This window comes from Phyllopteryx taeniolatus, chromosome 17, assembly GCF_024500385.1.
Source record: "Phyllopteryx taeniolatus isolate TA_2022b chromosome 17, UOR_Ptae_1.2, whole genome shotgun sequence".
Classification (NCBI taxonomy): domain Eukaryota; kingdom Metazoa; phylum Chordata; class Actinopteri; order Syngnathiformes; family Syngnathidae; genus Phyllopteryx; species Phyllopteryx taeniolatus.
Window position 1 is genome coordinate 4,603,271 of NC_084518.1, and position 12,090 is coordinate 4,615,360.

General features: G+C 41.5%; 2 protein-coding genes across 2 annotated transcripts; one reads left to right on the forward strand and one right to left on the reverse strand.

Annotated features, from left to right (window-relative positions):
* The first annotated feature begins 43 nt into the window (after nt 1–43).
* On the forward strand, nt 44–1,916 carry atg101 (autophagy related 101). The gene is made up of 2 exons (XM_061752744.1): nt 44–771; nt 846–1,916. The coding sequence occupies exons 1-2, from the start codon at nt 520–522 to the stop codon at nt 1,248–1,250; spliced, it is 657 nt and encodes a 218-aa protein (XP_061608728.1). The 5' UTR covers nt 44–519; the 3' UTR covers nt 1,251–1,916.
* Nucleotides 1,917–2,794: 878 nt separating this feature from the next.
* zbtb21 (zinc finger and BTB domain containing 21) lies at nt 2,795–11,883 on the reverse strand. The gene is made up of 2 exons (XM_061752730.1): nt 11,740–11,883; nt 2,795–10,130 (listed from the first exon to the last, which is right to left on the reverse strand). Exon 2 carries the CDS (start codon nt 10,126–10,128, stop codon nt 7,096–7,098), a length of 3,033 nt encoding a protein of 1,010 aa, XP_061608714.1. The 5' UTR covers nt 10,129–10,130; nt 11,740–11,883; the 3' UTR covers nt 2,795–7,095.
* Nucleotides 11,884–12,090: the final 207 nt, after the last annotated feature.

A 12,090-nucleotide genomic window follows, 5' to 3' on the forward strand; every position in this document is an offset into this window, starting at 1 on the left:
CACCGCGAGATGAATTTATGGCTCGCGTTGGCTCCTAAAACTCGAGAATACTGTTTCTGAATACGTGTGTACCATAGGTGTCTCATGTATCTGTGCTGTGATTAGCAATTATATCCTTTGGAAGTACGAAATAAATTGTATTCATTCCACATTCGATATTATTATTATATATTTTTTTAATCATTTGAACTATATGAGTTGCCGTAGATCGTACCACTAACATCATCACCACAGCTTCCGTTCCCTGTTGAAGCAAACATTTTAGCTCGGTACCTTGTTGCCTCAAAGGAGTCCTGGATAGATTTATAACAATTTAGAGTATCTGGAGATAATCTCAAGACATAGCATCCTATAATAGTCCCTAAATTATTTCCCCCCCCGCGTATCTGTCACGGTAATACAATACAGGTCTAGCAGTGCGCTAACGCTAAACCCACAGCGGCTAAATCTGGTTTGTAAACAGACGCCATCACGGCAATCAGTTATTGCAAGTGAGAAGTTTGGGAAAACGGTTTGGCAATGAATTGTCGATCAGAGCTGCTTGAAGTTACAGTGGAGGCGAGGCAGGTCGAAGAAGCAATGCTGTCTTTGCTGCACACAATTCTACTGCACCGCAGCACTGGAAAGTTTCACTATAAAAAGGAAGGTACCTACTCTATCGGTACAGTTGGCACCGTGGACATCGACTGCGACTTCATCGACTTCACTTTTGTCAGAGTTTCCTCGGAGGAGCTTGACAGGGTGATCAGAAAAGCTGTGTCTGAATTTAAGGTACAAGTCGGATCATGGTATTGTAATGATGCAAACGAGGGCCTGACACTTGACCCATGTCGACATGTTTACAGGACGCTTTGAGCATCTCTGGAAGCGATGGCATCGGTCAAATTTCCCTGGAGTTCTTCCAGAAGAAGAAGTCTCGCTGGCCTTTTTCTGACGAGTGTATTCCCTGGGAGGTGTGGAGCATCAAAGTCAACGTCGTCAACCTGGCGAACGAGCAGGAGAGGCAGATCTGCAGAGAGAAAGTGGGAGAAAAACTCGGCGAGAAGGTGATCAACGTTGTCGAGGTCATCAATCGCCACGAGTATCTGCCAAAGATGCCCACCCAATCCGAAGTGGACAATGTGTTTGACACCAGTTTGAGAGAAGTCCAGCCTTACCTCTACAAGATCACATACCAGATCACTGACACTCTAGGTACGTCTGTGAGTACCACCATGAGAAGGCTGATCAAAGATACCTTGGCACTGTGAAGCTAACCTGTCTCTCACTACACACAAATCCAACAGGAGTTGCTCAGATAGGAACTGTTTGGAAAAGGACAGGCACTTACAAAAGTGGAGTGTGAAGGGACAACATTCATTCAGGGTAAATCATAAGTAGGCATGCAGTAGAGTAAAATGCTAGTTGGATAGGCTTGCTGAAAGCAGTCAGGAGTGAAGGCCATCCTTTCCATTTGCAAAAAAATCTTTTCAAGAAGAAACATTGTTCCATTCAAAACTGCTGTCATGTACAATCTTTTCACCGTTCCCTTATGGCACATTTGGCACACTCGTAGCTTTCCCTTCATCCCCTCATACTCTCGAAAGCACGACATTGATTTCCAGATTATCTTCCTTTTATTCACAAGATATGTATTGCTTGTAATCATAATAAGACAACAGTGCTGATTTGTAAGCGCCACACATCATGGTACAAGGCTAAGCATAGACTAAGTACTTTTCTCTACACTTATATCAATTGTTTTTGATTATGAAATAATTGTACCATTATTTAGGTAATTCCTTATCCTCGCCTAACACCTTCCGGAAATGCAATCTTAACAGTAGTAGTACTTTGAACATTCTATTGCCGACTCTGCTGCCTTTAAATATGAAATATAATTTGGTGTAAATAAAATGGTTTCTCTTCCCATGAAAGCTTTTTCCAAATACTGTACCCATGGACAATTTACAGCTAGTTTGTTTTTGTAAGGTATGGGTGACAAGAACCCATGCATGTGAAACTTTCCAGTACACATACATGGAAAGTATGATGATGCAGGAATAAAATAGGGTTTCCTTCCAGTATGCTGTTTTCCAAATAACAGCAACAATTCCTGAGCTACACTTCCTAGTTTCCAGGGCACAGTGGCCCACAAGCTGAGCTCCATATGAGCCCCCAAGCTCAAGGTCACAAGCAAACCGGACAAAGTTTACATTTGTTACTGTTACACTTAGAAAAGGTCATTAGTTTTGGTCTGTTAAAGGAACACCCCGAAGAGAAACATGCACTCTCCGCTATAAACCCAATGAAAAATTTACTATTGTTGGTTAAAAGTACTGGCCTATTTCAACAATTCACATGTTCTATAGGGCATCAATACACATTCTGAAATTTAATACAAATGTTTACATTGTGTCATATACAATGTAAATCTTTATTACAGAGATAAAGCACAAAAACTGTAGAAAAAAAATAATCACAAAAACAGCTGCAAAAAAAGCAACAGTAACACAACCAATGCTGATACAAATATTATTGCAAGTCGAGCACAGGTGTACTAAAAACTTTAACAAAATTGGTACAAAACTTTAGAAACACAAGCATGTACACAACCCTAATTATTTCCGTGAACAGTACACAAAGTGTTTCTCACAAAGAATTTAGGCACAGAGTCAATATCACGATAAGGAGCTTTTGAGATGTCCCCATTTCACCCCCCAAAAATCTGAGATTCTCCATTGAACTTAATATTCATTGCATTAAGTCAGTTATGCTGTTAGAAATACATATTGATCAAGCTCCCACATTAAAAAAAAATAAAAATAAAATCTTTAATAAACAGCAAGCAGACAATGTGCATGCAAACAACAAAATACGTGAACTAGCTGATAAGATGCACGATGCCAGGCTGGACATTTTTGGCTAATGTTAACATTTTATGTGGACCGTCACTTAGCAACATGATTCAGTTAGCAAGCTGTACTGTTAACAAATATATTTCAAATTTCTGAGGTATTTATTTTTTTAAATATCAATTGATATTCCACCGATAGTGGACATGTTGAGCTTGACAACATCCAACTACAACATCCAACTACACACATGAAGATTACGAAACATTTTGGCCTAAGTGTAAATATTTCATTTGTAATTAGCCACAGTTTCAGCCTCCATTAAAAGACAACACACAGTTGTGATGTCACTGTAAACATCAGGGCTTCTATGAGGGAAGAGACTTCTCGTTGTACTAGTATGTGATCAAATGTTTGGCCACTTCTAATGAGACCTCAGAACATAACTATTCTGCTACATTTTCATAATGACTGAGTGATTCTGATGAGGACACCAAAAGCACATCATGGAACGATACTGACCCTGGTATTAATGCAGTCTCCAAAAAATCCAATCCGCCACGACAAATGTCTTGCCACAGTGGGACGTTCTTTGAATTCAGCAGCTCCCAAATGTATCACAATTTATCCACATTTTTACAATCAAGCCAAAGCAGAAGTAAAGGTATGCACTAGTACAAGAATAAACTGTGAAACATCTAGGCTACAATCAAAACACAATCAGCAGTGACTGTAGGAAGCAGGAAAATGTACCTCATGAGAATAAACTATTCCGCCTCAGAGTGCCTCACTGTTCCTGATGTTACCACCTGAGAGGAGTCATCATGCCACCTAGTATTATTAAAAAGGCTGTAAGTTGCATAAGCTCAACAGTGAAATATAAAGCTGTTTGCTTGTACAAATACTAACACTGGTTACACGGGGAAGGCAGTCAACTCACTGAGGTGGCCTGTGGATATGAAATTATTTTTAGCATATTTTTTTTATATAAATTTCAAGTCTAGGAGGCATGAGGAAAGCCAAGGTGCAGAATTGTGTTACATTATCTAATATCAGTTAAGTATCCAATATTAACGGCACATTTACTATTATCAAGCTTTGCTGCGAAATAAATTCATTTCGTTAGATTGCATAACGAATGGAGCCTCCACATCTACAGTTGATTCGTTTGTACTCATTTTTAGCATAGTATCCTGGGGGCGAATGCGTTCAATGGTAAACAGGCTGACTTTATATACAGTGCCATGAAAAGGTATTGGCCACCTTCTCATATTCTTATAATTTTGCAGTTCCTCCCACGTTGTTTCAGATCATCAAACGAATGCAAATATCACACACACATAACCCAAGTAAACTTAAAATGCTGTTTTAAAATGATTTCAATTGTTAAGGAAAAACAATACAAAACCGATTCAGTCACCTAGCCCTGTGTGAAAAAGTAATTACCCCCTTTGTGAAATCATTAATGATTTGTGGCAAATCACAATTTTTGGTTAATTTTCACTGATCACATCCAATCCTGATTAGCTCCAGACCTGTACAGTCAAGAAATCACTTAAAAAGAATCTGTCCCAACAGTCAGATAAAAGATCTAAAAAGGCTGCAACAAAATGACACGATCCAAAGAAATTGCAGAACAGTCAATTATCAACAATATATCTCCACAGATGTGAAAGACTCATTGCCAGTTACACAAAACACTTGATTCCAGTTGTTGCTGCTGAGGATGGCCCAACTAGTTATTAGGTTTAGGGGGCCATTACTTATTTATGGAGGGGCAGGGAACTTTGAATAGTCTTTCTTCCTTAATAAATGAAATCACCATTTAAAAACAGCATTTTGAGCTCACTTGGGTTATATTTGTCTGATATCTACATATGTTTGATGATCTTTAACATTAAAGTGGGGAAACTGTGCAAAAATACAAGAATTTGAGAAGGGGCCCAATACTTTTTCAAAGCACTATAGCACTTCTCTTTAAAGCACTTTTACAGTTTTGCGTCATTCATGCAATGATGAGGGCACACGAAAGGAAAGAAACCTGCTTATCTACACACTAATGACACAGTATCAGGAGGGCCACTACATTACTCAAGGGTACTTGGACTGAATGGAGCTATGCCTTCGGGGCCTTGTGAATTAATTACCATGATGACCTATTAATCAAGAGATTAAAAAAAAAAAAACAATAGGTTTAATATTAACGCACATCACAGATTCATTAGCTACAGAGTCAAATACTCTGCAAAGTAGAGGACCACAAACACACAACTTTTCAGACCACAAACACAACTTTTCAGTCTATGCCACTTCCCATGAGAACAAATTTTTACAACATACAAGATGACACCCACTTAAACTGTACAAAATGCATCTTAATCAACTAATTAATATTTAGGAAGATAAATTAGCAGTGACTGTAACCTGGTTTCTCCCTATATCAGTGTTCTGAAATGCTTGAACAACCTGAGACGTTTTGGTGTATGTATACAATGTTTGATATGTGCTGCTGTTACATTAAGGTACTATAGTTAGAAAATGTCTGTAATATAAATTGATGTGTGAAGAAAGTGAATAGCAATAAGCTACATGCATCAGTCCTAAAGTCACAACTGTACAATTCAAACAGTTTTGAACATTTTGACATCTCCCCAGTTATATAAAGGCAAAAAAGTGCATGACGTGAAGAATCTTTAAAGGTCATAACACCAAGAAATCTGATACAACAGCAAAAGCACTAACCAATATTTGAACTGCAGCAGATAAACGAAAACATTTACGCAGAAAACTGCATGTGATCATACCCCAGTCCATACTCATCGAAGTCACATGTGGTACAGCTGAAGTAACATGGGTTACAACTTCCAAAAATCTTGCTCTCTTAAAACACCTATACGCACATGTAAATACAATTAGGCAACTACGACAAGTTGAACTAGATAATTTTGGACTGAAAATAATCAATTTTCAAAGCCCAAAAAGTATCTGGAATTCTTTCTCACATTCATGTTTATACATAGAGTATTAGGGTCACACTGAAAAGAAAAAAAAATGATACTTAAAAAAAATAGTGACATGAGAAAGCGGTAATCATTTATGAGAAAAAAAAATATGGAAAAAAAAATCATAATTGTACAAAAATGAGGTAACATTCCAAACATAAATATGCACTAAGAATGATAACTGTGGAGGATCTTCTGAAGATACACTTAAAGGTCTCATATTTTACCAAACCAACTTTTTCCGAGTATGTGGGATGTTATATTGGCCCTATCGTGCCTCAGTAAACGTGAAATATGAATTAAAATCATCCACGGATTCCTTAGTCCTAGAGGTTTTTCTGCCGGGAGGCCTGAAATCAGGTCATTCAAATTTCTCAAGCTTATCTTCGTCACAAATGAAGATCTCCGCCTACTTCTCCGCTTCTGCGCTATCAACAGAACAAACACGTGTGCTCTCACAAATGGAGTGAACCAATCAGAAGAAAGGGAGTGGCCTTAGCCAAAAGTGGATACAAAACTGGGTCAAACAGAAGTAACTGTCAGATGAGCCTTTTCTGGACACTAGTGTAGACAAAACCAAATTAAATTTACACTTTTATACTAAGTCCATGTTAGACAGTCACACTATGGAAATAGGCAAAATACGGGACCTTCAAAAGTAAGAGTAAATTAAATAGTCAATGTTTTAGCACATTAAAACCTCGTATGAGAAATTTAATGTTTTGTCTGTTCCTGAGAAAGAACTACACCACAGGTGTCAAACTCAAGGCCGGGGGTCAGATCTGGCCTGCCACATCAATTTTTGTGGCCTGTGAAAGCAAATCATGTGCTTCAATTTGTCATGTATATGTGATATGATAAGGTGATTAAACATTTATATGGTTTCAAAGTCACAACGACCCTCTGAGGGAAACCGTGGCCCACGGCAAAAATGGGTTTGACACCTGAACTACACAGTCTGAGATCACCTCCTGTATCGCTTGTTTGTGTGGGAATTTTGACATTCACTTGATTCAGATTTTTTTTCCCCCCAAATGTAGAAAAAGATATGATTCTTCTGAAAAAAAAAAAAAAAAACTTATCATTTTTTTTGTGCTTTTTAGTGTAGCCCAAATACTCTGTTAACAACCAAATCAACACAGCCACCTTAATATAGGACGCTGGAGGCAAGCGAGTAAACTATACATTCAAAGTATGCCTTTTGCAGGCTTGTTTGCGTATTTGATGATTGAGTATGAACCCTCAAGATAAATGAACCTTTACACATGGCCATGACTTTGCTCATGGCTCCAGAGACTGAAAGCTGTCTTGAAGGTCCTATGACAGAGTTTGCACATGTACTGCCGTTTGAAGGTCAATGCAGAGAGAGATGGTGCGTGGTAAAAGAGGGTCTCTGAATCCTGAGCCCCGCTTGAATTCTCCACGCTGTTTGACCTTGACACGGGACTATGGTTGTGAGGTTGCTGCTCAGACTGAGCTTGGATCTTGTTGTTGTTCACCGATGACATGGAAGGCTCAGGGCTGCTGGACTCATCGCCCGTTGCAACCACGACGGGCCCTGCTTGGGTGAGCACAGAGGCCTGTGGAGAGGGCCGGTCAGAGTTTTGAGAGGTCATGGGAGGGGAGGGGGGAAAATGTGGGGGGTGCCCATCCATCTCTTTGGCTCCGTGTTCACTCGCGCTCGACATGTGCGACTGAAAGTGGCTCCAAAGGCGGAAGTTGGTCCTGAAGGCTTTGTTGCAGATGTGGCAGATGAAGGGTTTGATGTGGCACAGGAGCTCCTGGTGACGCTCCAGGTCTTTTCGAGAGCTGAAAAGACTTCCACATTTCTCACAAGGCCACACGCCAGGTTCTTCCAGTCCTGTTTGGCTGGTCTCCGTTTCTTCCCGCTCACTCAGAGCCTCCTCCAACGGCTCTTCTTTCACCACTAGTTTCCCATGATGGCCCATGCTTAGGTCCTCAGGCACATAGGATGAAGAGTCTTCTGAATCATACATAGGTGTGCCTGAGGAGTCATTGTAGATACTGCTCTCTCTGGCAAGAGGTTCACTAGTGTAATGCTCCTCTAAGAACATTTCTGACATTCCTTCATTGTGCTCTTGTTGCCTCAGATTCATCCGTTCCTTAATATTCATCATGTTGTTGTTGTGCACCTCCACCTGATGGCGCCAGATGCTGAAGGAGGACTTGAAGGTTCGCATGCATTCCAGACATGTCAGTTTCTTGTACTTGCAGTGCACCTCGTGGTCTTTCTTGACTGTTGGACATGAGAATCTGAGGCCACAGTACGGGCATACAGTGGAATGCCGACAACCCCTCTCATGATCACCCTGCTCGATGAGTGAAGGCAACTTCATATTACAGAGTCTACAGGCATAAACACCAGCATCGGAATCATTCTGGTGAATCACCCCATCCTGTTCCTGGTAGAGGATGTTCTCCCCTTCTTTGTCCTTGTCAGCTTTTTCTGCAGGATGTGTCCTTAAATGCTGCCTGTACTGTGACTGAAACACAAACACTTTCCCACAATAGGGACATACAAAGTTGGATCTTGATCGCTTTTTGCAGAGGGTGGAAGACTGCAAAGCTTGTTTATTCCTTTTTAGCTTCCAGAGCAAAGCTTTCTTTATTTCTCGCTCTCGGACAATGTCTATCAGTTTCTTTTGGAATCTATCATCCATCACCGGGGAGCTGGAAGATGATGCTGGATTCTGTAGGACACCATGCTGAGTTTGACAGTGTGTCCACACTTTGAAGTTAGTGTGGAAGCGCTTGTGGCAGATGTCGCAAGCGTACGGCTTTTCAGGGTTGTGGTACATATTTACATGTCGATGTAGTCCGGCACTGGACCTGAAAACCTTGAAACAGTTCCAGCAAGTAAAAATCTTGTTCGGAGGCGACTCGTCGTTGTTCTCGTCTGTGGTGCTTTGAGACACAACTTCTGACGTGTTCTCTTCAGGGGAGATGGTGTATTCCTTAAATATTTTGTTCTTCTTGAATGGGTATCGTCTGTTGTCTGACCTCTCTTTTCGTTTCCCAAAAGGAATGAAGCTAGCCTTGGAACACTGTTCGTAATTTGTTTGCATGTTTTTAAGATTGACTGGCAAAGCTTCGCCAACTGTGATTCGAATAATGTCCCGGGGGTCTGCGAGTGGACTGCTGGGCTCCACTTTCACACTGTGCTCTCTTTCTACCTGAGTTTGTCCATCACGTCTGCTGTGGCACTTTGACTTGAGAATAATGGGAGATGTTCTCGCGTTGCCATTGTGAGCAGATATTTCGGAATCTGATGCCTTCGATGCCATTTTAACGACTGACTGTTCGTGATTTTGCAGCTCCTTGAGCTCCAGTGTGGGTGAGAAGACTGGAACAGGGCTGTCCATAGACAACGATCTACGAAGTAAACTTTTTATGAGTGGCCCACTCCGGTCAATAGTCTGGTTCAGTTCAGAGGCCTGACCCTGAAAGGGCACTTTGGTGCTGTAGCTCTGCTCCTGCTCCCCAGACTCCTGTTTCATGTCCTGGTCTACGCAAGATGGCAGTCTAATATGCTCCAATTCAGCATCACTGAATGATGCGGATGTTTTCAGCAGGGGCCTCATAGAAGAGTTGTATGATGGATTCCCTTTGAAAATGGATGGGTGGGTGGACCTCCTTCCAGAAGCTTCACTTTGCTCGGGTGATTTACTAGCGATTGGTTCCGAGTTTCTGACTGAGTCACAGGAGTTAAGTTCTAAAGGAGGCTGAGTCAACTCTGTTGTGACAAGAGATGATGAGCTTTCGGATGTTTTTGTCTGATAGCTTGGACAAGAGGGTTCAGATGCATCATTCCTTACACGGCACACAATGACGCTCCTTGTCTGGACATCATTGTCATCCCCTTCTGTATAGGTCAGTCTTTTTCTAGAGATGCAATATGACGCATGTGGCCTTGTGGACACTATGTTGGTGAGGAAAGGGATTCCCAAGGTGTACCCGAGCTCTTGGATAGCTGAAAGACTGTCTTTGTCCACAAAAAGTGAAGAGGAGTAAATGTAATTCAGAACTATTTCAAAGGCATCAGGCTCACAGAAGTCCAGGTTTACAACCTTCAGTGCCGTATCATCCATCCTGGTAAAGAGGGACTGGAAATATTCACTACTGGCAGCAAGAACACTTTTATGGGCTCGGTACCGCTGATCCGCCACAACTAGCACCACATCACACATGTGGCCTCGGAGACGCTGCTCATTGAGCAGCCCCAGCACAGAGAGGGCGTGGGCAGGATAACTGTAGTGCACTAGGCTCTCCATTGCTAAAAGGTGACAAAAGAAGAGCACAAGAAGATGTTAATTGTGGGAATGAACAAGCAAATGTGATTACTGACAATACTTGATGAGAACTGCTTTTTTTGTAATCAGGTACTTATTAGGGGCGGGATGGTGTGGGGCGGGATGGTGTACGGCTGGTTAGCACATCCGCCTCACAGTTCTGAGGACCCGGGTTCAAATCCGGCCTCGCCCCTGTGAAGTTTGCATGTTCTCCCCGTGCCTGCATGGGTTTTCTCCGGGTACTCCGGTTTCCTCCCACATCCCAAAAACATGCAAAGTAGGTTAATTGAAGACTTTACAAACTGTCCGTATGTATGACTGTGAGTGCGAATGGTTGTTTTTTTTTTTTTTTTTATATATGTGCCCTGGGATTGGCTGGCAACAAATTTGGGGTCTACCCCGCCTCCTGCCCGCCGTTAGCTGGGATAGGCTCCAACATACCCCGACCCTAATCAGGATAAGCGGTGTAGAAAATGGATGGCTGGATGGATGGGTGGGTACTCATTAGCATGTCTGATAGTGTTCGGTGACTCGTCTGAAGAGCCATTCCGCAAAACAGCTACACCAGAACCGTAACATACGTTCCATGTCCGTGACATTTATTACTTCCTTCTTAGGGATTCTCTGATGTTGATTTTACTTATAACACTGGGTTTAAAAAAAAAAAAAAAGCATTTTTGTAAGTTGTCTGTTTTGGTTTTTTTCCAAACTGATTTAGGACAATAAATTCGTTGTTGATCAGTGATCTAAATGTTATATATAATAATATAATCATATTATTACATATGCACAACAAATTGAGAGACGATTCATTTTGAAATCATAAGGGTAATAGTTTGTTCGACTATTGTTTACATCGTCATATTTGTGAATTGTTTAATTTCATCTCGAGTTGACACAGTTTGTTATATTGTTATGCTAATTACTGGTGTTGTCAATTTAGGATCCAGTTTGCCTTCATTCGTCCAGCAAAACGACTAAGTTAACAGCTAAAGCTCGCCGCAAATAACGAATCAGTGCTCACTCGTGTCGTTTTTTTTTTTTTTTTTTTTCCCCCTACGAGGCAGTCCAGTCACGCTTAGGGTATTAGATCATCTGTGAGACGTGGCGCACTCCCGCATGACACTTTACTTCTTCTTCTCCTTCCACGAAAACTAGCACGTCGGTAAAAGAGAGTGGCAGCATGTTTGGCGATTTATGCGGCGCCACACTCAGCCATTCCTGCTCAGTCGTTTAGCGAAAATGTGCTGTCGAGTCGGGGGGGGGGGGGCAAAAGTTGGGCGCGTTATGCACTCAGTTTAACAAGACTCTCGGCAGGAACACAATATGGCTACATAAATCAGCTACCCGTGCAATGAGAGTCGCCTTGTTTAATATTGACCATTCAAAAAACGGTAAGGCGAAACGCCGCTCAAAGCTAAACAGGTTGTAGCTCCTCTGGTTTTAACAACAGCATAACTGCCCCCTTTGAGTTACGTCAGGGGGGAAAGGGGAAGGAAAAAAAAGAAAAAAAAAAAGCGCCCACTGACTGCTACTCTATCAACAATGTTCCACTCCGAATTTAGCCAATTTAAAATATAATTCTCCGCTTACCCGGCCCTCGGGATTAAGTTCTTTCATCCAAACAACCCGGACTTTCTTCAGTGTTGTGTCGATTTCTGCGTACTGGTCGTGATTCCATCCATTTTGAATTTGACGTCATCCCACACCAGGGATGAGGTCATGGCAATGAAACTCGTCACGTGCACTGCGCGTGGATTGGCTAGAAGGTCTGAGAGGCGGGACCAAGATGTTCGGGCGAATTTAAAGGGATATCACCGTATTTTCCACGCAGTCAAGCGAGGGTGTCAAACGCATTTTTAGTTCAAAGGCCACATTCAGCGAAAAAAAAAAAACAACGCACTTTAGCTTTAAGATCTAGGAATCCATTTAAATTTTCATAAA

Bases quoted from the DNA above. Each gene is read 5' to 3' on its own strand.
- atg101 (XM_061752744.1), top strand. From the start codon at position 520: ATGAATTGTCGATCAGAGCTGCTTGAAGTTACAGTGGAGGCGAGGCAG. The intron at 772-845 runs GTACAAGTCGGA...ACATGTTTACAG, and splicing joins AAGCTGTGTCTGAATTTAAG to GACGCTTTGAGCATCTCTGG.
- zbtb21 (XM_061752730.1), bottom strand. From the start codon at position 10,128: ATGGAGAGCCTAGTGCACTACAGTTATCCTGCCCACGCCCTCTCTGTG.